Source organism: Rattus norvegicus, chromosome 17, assembly GCF_021556685.1.
Source record: "Rattus norvegicus strain SHRSP/BbbUtx chromosome 17, alternate assembly SHRSP_T2T, whole genome shotgun sequence".
NCBI lineage: Eukaryota > Metazoa > Chordata > Mammalia > Rodentia > Muridae > Rattus > Rattus norvegicus.
In genome coordinates, this window is record NC_141550.1 from 68326044 (window position 1) to 68335718 (window position 9675).

The following is a 9675-nucleotide window of genomic DNA, read 5'->3' on the forward strand; positions in this document are numbered from 1 at the left end:
GTTCAGTTTCGAGCTGGTCAGTGCCAGTGTCTATAACCCAGAGAAGCTTCCTGTTTCTTCACTAGTGTTGTTCCCGCTGCACATTAATAAGTGGAAAATATCTTTGGTATGACCTGAACGTGACCTGACCCTCATTTAGAAGCGGGGAGCCCTTGGATGGTAGCCCAGCTTAAGAAAGGGACACGTAAGTGACCTGGGAGATTGTCAACACAATAAAAACTGTTCCCTCACACCTGGCTGCCAGCTCCACCAGATGAGCCCACTACCATGCCGTACTGACTCTCTAGATGCCTGAGACAAAATGACCTCTGTGTCCCTTAAGTTGACCCTTGGCACTGATTTGAGAGGAGCTGGGAGAAAAGAACACCAAAAAAACCGAGGGTGGGTTTTGGCCAGTTGTGATTGGTCCGTGACTCCTGACCTCACAAGGAGCCATTGTGAGATAGGGTATTAGTCCACCTATAGAAGATTCTGCTGGGCCTTGATCTTCTCTTTACACTGCAGTTACACTCTTGGTTGGTTGCAGAGCGCTTGGTCTCAAGATGTTGGTCCTGAGAGTTTATTTTTTATTTCCTACTTTAGAACTACTAACCTGAAGATAGTAAGTTTGCTGCCTGGATGTTGACTTAATGTTCATTGATTTAGATTTAGTTTGTGCATACGCTTCAGTTTGTTTTAATTATCAACCATTTTCCATTAATATGTATGTATGTGTGCGTATGTATGTATGTATGTGTATGTATGTATCCATTTACTTTTTTTTTTTCTTTTTCTCTGAGGGCCATTACTCTAGCCCTCAGAATTTTTTTTAAAGGTGTATTTTATTTTTGAGTTCACTGTTACTCACACCAGACACACCAGAAGGGGGCATCAGATCCCATTACAGATGGTTGTGAGCCACCATGTGGTTGCTGGGAATTGAACTCAGGACCTCTGGAAGAGCAGTCAGTGCTCTTAACCACTGAGCCATCTCTCCAGCCCTCCATTTACTTTCAAATGTTGTAGAATGGCTTATTTTGTTACCTTAAACCTTTCGTTAGTCTATATTAGCTGTAAAAACTAAGGAATTTGACTTTACCAAGAGCTTAGATCCTATCCACCTGCTTTGTTATTTCCCTCAACCTTCCTTCCCCTGTGTTTAAAAAGAATCCCCCTATCATGTTAAGAATCTTCTCCTGACACCATGCCACTCATGAGGCAACTGAGGAATCTGTAGGGACAGCTCATTTCCTCATGGCATCACACTGTCAAAGAGCCACCATTCTTCAATGCCCATAAACATGAGTGTAAGGAACAAGGATGGCGAACCATGAGCGTAGAGGTCCGTAGTAGTTAGAGCCATTACACAACTTGAGGGTCTGAGTGAAAAGGGCCTTGAAGAAACTAGTCGATACCCAATAAGCAAGAATCTCTCCCTGAGGTCGCCCCAAAGCTCACTGGGTCCATTCTTGTTACTGCAGCTAACTAAAGCCCACATGTCCTCCTCAAGGTCTGAGTGTGAGAGGTTTCACACCCGATTCACCTCACTGAATTCTGTCCCCAGTTGGGTGGGCTATTTAGGAAGTTGGCAAATCCCATAGTAGCGGTACCCAGCAGGAGAAATTGAATCATTAGAAGCCATGGGACATGTCAGAAGCCTGGAAGCAACTACTTCAAACCCATCTTCCTGAGACCCCAGCCATGGTTTCCCTGTGCTCAGAGAGCCTGAAGCACAGTAAAATCTGTGTACCCTATGTTTTTGTTTCTCGGGGATTTTTGTCACGGCAATGAGAAAAGTAATTCTGTGCTTGGAGACAGGACGTGAAGACGTGCTTTATTATTTAATCATTTTTGGTTGTAAAAAGCTGTGATTGGTCCATTGTGTTTAACCTCACAGAAGTCATTGTGAAGAGTTGCAGACTCCGCCCACATAAGACACTACTCGCTGCTTGGTTGGCTACAGAGTCGCTGGTTCACAGAAGGCTTGGATATTATTGACCTCCTGAAAACAGATTCTGTTGATGTGCTTGGACCCCCAAACAGCGAGTTTGTTTCCTGGTTTGTGGGTTTTGCTTTTTTTTTTTTTTAAAAAAAATTCTTCACCTGACAGCAAGAGGATTTATTGTACACGAGTTACATTTGGCCACAAGAGAGAATAGAACTAGTCCAGAATGCCAAAGGTCCAGGGCAGAGGGCCAGCGGGACTGTTTTGGTTATAAGAAAGGCAGTCATTTTCCCAGGTGATCTGGGCAAGGTGACATTCCGGGTCTACTGAGACTTATTACCGACAGCAGCATACAGTCCAACAACTTGTTCCAGTGTCCCGGCCTTCAGCATCCCTTACTTCTGCTCCTGCAGGCTTCGCGGGTGCACAAGCTGCTTTACTTGGATCTCTGCCTCATCTTTCTTTTGCTGGCTTCAGCCTATGCATTCTCTTCTTCCGCCACTTCGCTCTCATGGCGCAGGATGTTCAAGGAAGATGGCGCTAAGACCGAGAGCAACATTTCTATTCTTAAGCATAATCCTTTGACATTTTAAAATTTAATCTGTCTGGTTTGAACAGCTTTATTAGTACGGACAAGTTGTAAAAGAAAAATAAGCTTTGTCCTCACCAAGAGCACTTCATCGCATCTACCTGTGCAGGTCTCTCCTGCAAGCTCTGATCAGCTTGAATGCTGGTCTATCCTGGTAACCGTCTTCCGCACTTGCTGTCTTTCACTCTAACACTCCGCAAAAAGACCAAAATCATGCCATGTGTATAGCGAAGTGCAGCCCGTTTCATTACAGCGTTGCGGTGTCAGGGAGGGCTGTCATCTTTAGATGACCATCTATACGAGCTTAAGATAAAGGATTGAAAAACTACAAGTGTAGCGAGTGTGTAGGAGGCAGATTTATTAAGAAAGGGTTAGGCTCCTAACAGAAGGCCATTGGTGTAAACGTTGCAGTGTAAGTGAGCCCTACTCAGAGAGGTATCCTGGACATCAGGAGCCAAGGAATACCACAAAGTCACACCACACAAAGACCTCACATAAGAGATTGGACAGGGAAAACCAGAAGCAGGAGGGAACTGAGCAGAAGGCATTCTTGGGGGCAGAGCCTTCCAAGGTTGCCTGGGATTGGCGGGCTTATGTGACCTGGTTTTGAAAGCTCGGGATTGGTGGGCTTTCTTTGCCCTTTATCCTACAATTGGATCAGAAACATAGATTCATTCTATAACTAATATCCTTTGTCATACCCAGATCAGCACAGAGTTCCAGAGTCAGTTGTCCTTGGACTTACTGTTATTAAAATCAAAATGTCCTCCTCAAGGTTAGATATGAATGGGCTCACACCTTCTCATGTGTCTGAATGCTTGGTCTCTCTCGGGGATGCTGTCTGGGGAAGTCATAAAACCCCAGGACCATGGAAAGCAGCAGGAGAAATTGGGTGACGAGATGCAGTAAGGGCCTGCCAAAAGCACATAACCAACTACTTCAGATCCGTCTTTCCAAGTCACTGGTTTCTCCAACTGCCATCCCTCCCTGTCTCTGAGAGTCTGAAGGAGAGAATACCTTTCATCCTTTCAACTACAACTTTTGTGTGTGTGTGTGTGTGTGTGTGTGTGTGTGTTTCTTTATTTTTCTCCATCTTTATTAAATTGGGTATTTCTTATCTACATTTCAACTGTTATTCCTTTTCCCAGTTTCCAGGTCAACATCCCCCTAACCTCCCCTCCCCTTCTATCTGGGTGTTCCCCTCCCCATCTTCCCCCCATTACTGTGCTCCCTCCAACAATCCTGTTCACTGGGATTTGTTCACAGCCATGACAAAAGTTACACAGTCCCTTCCTGTGAAGTCACCAATAAATAAATAAATAATAACCCTTTGAGAAGTGATTAAAATTTTTTATTGAAGATTTTTCATGGAAGTACACAGTGAACGGAGATCGTTTTCATGAGCCCCGTTGCATTGCAGCTGCTTTTGGCCTGTGCCAGAAAGTTCTCATTTCAGTTAAGGTTCTACTTACGATCCACAGCTCTAGTTAGACTAACCATTACCTCTGGGACTGGCATGTTACAGACAGCAATCCCTGTATCTATTTCTACTTCAGAAAATAACAATATGTCATTCTTGTGGCTGAGCCTGGGTGACCCTTCATGAATGTTGCCAATGAGTTTCCATATGGAAACTGTGAACAGTCCTGCTGAACTGTGGACCTCGCTGTGAACATGAAGCATCAACTTGGTCATGTAGAACTTTGTGTGCGATACCGAGGAATCTCATCATTTCAGTACACATGGTTATTCATTAAGGACATTGGCTTGTACTCTCTCTGTCTCTGTATTTGTGTCTGTGTCTCTGTGTCTGTGTCTCTGTCTCTCTCCCAGAGTGTGTATGTGTGTTGTTGTTGTTGTTGTTGTTGCTGCTGCTGCTGCTGCTGATTCTGCTGCTGCTGCTGCTGCTGCTACGGTTTTCACACCAGGGTAATACTGGCTTTATAGACCAAGTTTGGAATGAGCTTTTCTTGTCTCTTTGGAGAAGCAGCTTGAAGATCATCAGTCTCCACTCTAAGGCCAGTAGGTAAGACCCATAATGCAATCTGTTGTTCCCGGACCATCCTTAATGACAGATTACATCACCCTTTCCATCGTGTGACTATAATGACCACGTGCATTTTAATGTCCAGAGTTGATCATCACACCCAGGGTGTAGCAACTAGAAGGAAGCAGGTGGTACTCATCTTTAATAACATCTCGCCAAGGTTGATGTCTTATGATTCAAGCAATCCTTTTCTTTCAGAATCATCAACTCTCTAGAGTATGAGTTTGCATCACCCCCAACCCTAGGATTCCCACGGATTCCTCTCATCCTTTAATCTCACACATCAATAATTTGTATTTTCTCTGTGGGTGATACAGGTCAAGGGCTAGTCAGATTTGTTCATACTTTCAAATTACCAGATCTTTTGTGTCTTTGGTCTTTGTTTCAACCTCTATGTGTCCTCATATTTCAACTCCGATCTTTCTTATACTTTCTCGTAACTAGTTAGGGGCTTGAGTGGGCTTAGGGGAAAAAAAAACAAAAATCTCTGACCCAAGATGCATCATTAGGATGTTTGAGGTAGCTATGATTTTCTTTTTCTTTTTCAAAAAGTTTTATTTATTATTTATGCACACTGAGCTGTCTTCAGACACCAGAAGAGGACATCAGATCTCATTACAGATGGTTGTGAGCCACCATGTGGTTGGTGGCTGTTGGGATTTGAACTCAGGACCTCTGGAAGGACAGTCAGTGCTCTTAACTACTGAGCCACCTCTCCAGCCCCAGCTATGATTTTCATGATATAGAAATGTAAGCTATAAACTTGTCTCCTACACCTTATTTTGGTTTCATTTTTCTTTCCTTTTAAGATCATCTCGTGGTGATCCCATTCCCCACCTGTTACAGTGGTGGACTTGGAGAAGGAAATCCCATGCATGGATTTCTGCGATGCAAATTTACCACCAGCATCCAGACAAACTGGTTCCAGGCTGTCCATATCTACCATTGTGGACTCTATGTGTTGTTTAGGCCAAAAGGCCGAAGAAACTCTGGGACTCATAGGAGCAAATAGGCTTCATGATGTCCTGACAAAAAATAATATGTTCAACAGGAAAAAAATTGTTGGGAACATCCTTGGAGAAATAAGGCATGTTCCAAAGATTTGTTCTGCCAAGAGTCCTGCAGGTCCTGACAACCTCGCTTCCGCCCTTTGGAGGAGAGAGAGTGATCCTGCCTTGTCCATGTCCGTGGCATCTGACACCCACAAATGGCAAGGGGAGAGCTCCTCTAGGTGCTTCTCTCCAGATTTAGACGAGATGCTGGAGATCAGCTGGCTGTGGAAGTCTGCCCAACAGTGCTATGCTGAGGAGGCCTACAACAGCCACAAAAATTCTGAGGAGGCAGAGAGCACTGTCTCATTGAGTGACTCCTCTGAGGATGACCTGTCCTACCTGGAGGATATCATTCCCGACTCTAACTCGGACTCACAGCACGCTGGTGTGGGGGTAGGGACCAAGAAGACCAACAGTACCATCGGGATCAGTTACACATCCCTCAATGCTGTATTGTTCCTTGAAGACACCAACTGCAAACAGATCCCAGAACCTCAAGATGATACCAAGGTTACCAACCGCATCGGTGTATCCAGTGACGTGAGTGAAACTGACCTACAGTTCAGTGAGAGAATACATGATACTACATACTCCGTGATTTCTGCCCAGAGTAGGAACACTAAATATGAAGATGACAATGGCATAACCCTAGAGGAGTCACCATCTCTATCTAGCAAGGACCAGTTCTGGGAGGTGCCCAAAGACCCCATAAAGAAGCAAAGAAGGCAGATTAGTCAGTTCTTTTACAGTTTATTCTGTTGCCTCCCCACCCCGAAGAAAAGAGAGACAACCTCCAGGTAAGACACTGTCTTATTGCCATAAGACATGGAAAATGGAGTAGCTAGGAAACCTAGTAGCAAGGCCACCAAGGCCCTTTGACACAGATATGTTGGCTGTACCCATTTATAGAATGTGGCCCCAAGATTGCTGTGATCCTAGAAGACTCTTTCCCACTGTGCCCCTTTACGTGGATTCAGTGTCTGCCCGAAGCAGACAGCAGTGGATGCAACCATGGGCAGTGGGGGGAGGGAGGAGGAGGGACTTTGGACTTGGGGAAATGGGAAGTACATTAGGAAGGAAGAAATCGGGTGGAGAACTACATAGAGCAGAGTTGCTGAGGTTAAATCCTGCCAAAGTCACTAACAGAGCTCTTTGCTTGTGTCTCCTTTCAAGGGCTGAAGATCATGCCTGGGTCTGTGATTCTTAAGCCCTGGATTTCCGTTCAGCCTGGTATGGTCCACCAGCTACAGAAGGGAGCCAGGCCAGAACAGGATAGAGCTTTGTACCGCAAGACCTGTTGTTACCTGTCAGACACCTACAGCCTGGGCACGAGCTCTCTACCCTCCTCTCCTCTCCCTGCAGTGTAGACTATTGGCTGCCTACTTCTTAACTTACGGTGCCCCAGCACTGAGGCTGGACAGAGCGGTCGATCACTTGTTATGAAGAGACAGCTGTCCAGATGCAGCGAACCTCGGGAGAGGATTTTGTGTTTCCCATGATAGCTCATCACCTAATTTTGATCCTTATCAATGACCAGATGCAATGAACTGCATGTACTCGGTAACCCATGAGGTAAGGAGGCACAAGAAGAGGTGCGGGGACGAGGAGGGGAGGGGCACGTGGGACATGTCAAAAGGGAAGAAAAGCAGTTGGAGGGTGAGGAAGGAAAGAGCATGAAGTGGGGAAGGAGGAGGACCTACCCATAGGAAGTTCCAGCTCTGGTCGGGCAGCTGAGAAGAACAGATGGGCGTGTTGGGTGGAGTTACAGACCTAAGCCTCCATGAAAACATTAGGAGAAGAGGACTCTTGCACACACCACTATCCACTAAGAAGCGGGGTTTTTTTGTTTGTTTGTTTGTGTTGTTTTTGAGTAGCTGCTCATGTAGAGGAGCCATATTTGGGTTCCTGCACCCACACTGATGATCATAATCATCCCACAAGGTCAGAACCGGCTGGATCATGAATCTGTGTCTCAGAAAAATAGAAAATAGCACACACACCCCACAATTCCCACTGAGAGAACACAGAAAACATCACCCCTGGTCTGCCATATGTGACAACAGAAGTCTGACCCTCACCTATCCCATGCCATGGCCTCCATGGTAACTTGCTCAAGCAGATGGACTATTTAGCGTTAGTGTCTTCCAGCCCCTACCTATCAAAGACACACTATAGCAATGCAAGCATGAGCCAGGACCAGTTCAGAGCACCCTGCTGTTTAGGCAGTGGCCTGTCAATTAGCTTCTTGGGTTGGGAAAGTTTTCTAAGCAAGCATTGGATGATGTTCACGGCTCTGCTCATGAGGTCTTGAAAGTTGTAAAAATGTCACATTCAGCATGACTCCTACATCATGATCTATTTCCTCTAATATGTGAAGTAGCATGGGGGAGGGGGAAGGCAGAGAACCTGAACCATATGTCTACCCATCTCTCCTTAAGGCAGAGGGCTATCTAGCCAGGGGCAATGTGAGAGAAATATCCTGACAGACAGGATTACAGAGTCCATTATGGACAACATCCAATAAGCAAGGTGACTTCCTTTCAACAACTCTAATGCACCAAGTCTCATCTGCTTTGGGGTCTTAACTCAGCAAAGCACAGGATCACTTCTGTGGCCCTTTAAGTTCACAACTGCACACTTCTGCCCTTACCACAAGTCAAGGTACTGCTTTCTTGGCTCACCTACCTGATTCCCAAGACTGCCCACCATGCCAGGAAACTTGTTCCAACTTAGTCTGCAGGCTGCCATGAGTCCTAAAAACTTTGTAAGACAGGGAAAATATTCAACCACAAGCTTTTCATGCTTCACAGACAGAACTGTGTAACAGGGGATTGACTGCACAGGGATATGTGAACCATTTGCCCTGTGGACTACAATAGGCTTGTGAGAGATACCAGGAGATGAGAGTCTAGCCATAAACTGCTCTTCTGGTGCCGGGATGAAAGCTCGTTACACCAGGTGCTTGCTCTGCAAGCATAAGGACATAAGCGAAGGTCCAGCAACCACCTAAAAGCCTTGAAGGGCAGTGTGAGCATCCAATCCCATCTCTGTGGAGATGGAAGGGAACAGCCCCATTTGATCCCTGTGCAGATGGTCTAGCCTAATTTACAACCTCCAGCGTTAAGGAGAGTGTCTCTAAAAACAAGGTTAATAGGACACTTGAGACTCCCCTCCTACTCATACTTGAGCAAAAATGGGCAAGTGCTCAAGAACACAATGAACCCATGCACATGTACCTAGACACACATAAAAGACAGGAGGCACGAAAAGAGGAAATAGAGAAAACCATTAAGAGTTCTTCTTTTGTAATTGATTATTCTTAGGTGTGGCATCTATTTCTCAATCTGCAATATTTTTGTGTGTGTGTGTGTCCAAAAAGCTTTCAAGAGAAAGACTTCTACATTCACATGGTTTGGATTTAATTTTTGTTTCATCAGATATGTCTCTTCAAAAGTAAGCATGTGGCTTGAATCTGCAAAGAAGACCGGGGAAACTACCCTCAGCTGCATTTGTGGGACCGCCATAGAACATCATCTCTCAGCTCCATGGGGGAGCCTGCCCCACAATGACCCGGTACTGTGGATCCTGTGGATTGGTTTCTTTCGTGGTGTTGTCACATCAAGACTATGAACCTGGAGCAGTGTTATGCTCTCCGTAGTTGAAACAAGATTCCTCAGGCCTCACATGGAAAGTCCTTCATTTTTATTAAACGCTCACATCATTTTCTTTTATACTGGCCTATCTCTTCTCCTTGAAAGAAAAATATGATATCCAGTCCCAGGTGAATAAAAACATTGTGGCACATCTTCTCAGTCAAGAACACCTAACCCTGTGTTCTATACACCATGGCATTTACTTCCCAGAACTCATCCACCCCCAAAGTTTTGGCAATGACAATAGGTGCTTCCCTTTGTCGGGACACCTATATCTTATTGGTGGCTGGTTCTAAAGCCCAAATATTGTCAGGTCTGCAGCACAGTTGTCACCATAGTTTTTGGCTACTCTTTTGGGTATTTATATCAACCACCCTTCTCCACCCCAATCCCTTCAACCCCTCCCAACA

General features: G+C 45.3%; 1 protein-coding gene across 3 annotated transcripts; it reads left to right on the plus strand.

Moving 5' to 3' along the window:
* The first annotated feature begins 475 nt into the window (after positions 1–475).
* On the plus strand, positions 476–9343 carry LOC148000249 (uncharacterized). 3 transcript variants are annotated; one of them, XM_087591741.1, is made up of 5 exons: positions 491–601; positions 1877–2037; positions 5370–6409; positions 6786–7184; positions 9050–9343. In XM_087591741.1, the coding sequence occupies exons 3-4, from the start codon at positions 5436–5438 to the stop codon at positions 6817–6819; spliced, it is 1008 nt and encodes a 335-aa protein (XP_087447867.1). In that variant the 5' UTR covers positions 491–601; positions 1877–2037; positions 5370–5435; the 3' UTR covers positions 6820–7184; positions 9050–9343. The 3 variants fall into 3 exon arrangements, with proteins under 3 accessions (XP_087447866.1, XP_087447867.1, XP_087447868.1); XM_087591740.1 differs by lacking the exon at positions 1877–2037 and having other exon boundaries at positions 476–601; XM_087591742.1 differs by lacking the exons at positions 491–601; positions 1877–2037 and adding an exon at positions 3669–4539.
* The last annotated feature ends 332 nt before the right edge of the window (positions 9344–9675 follow it).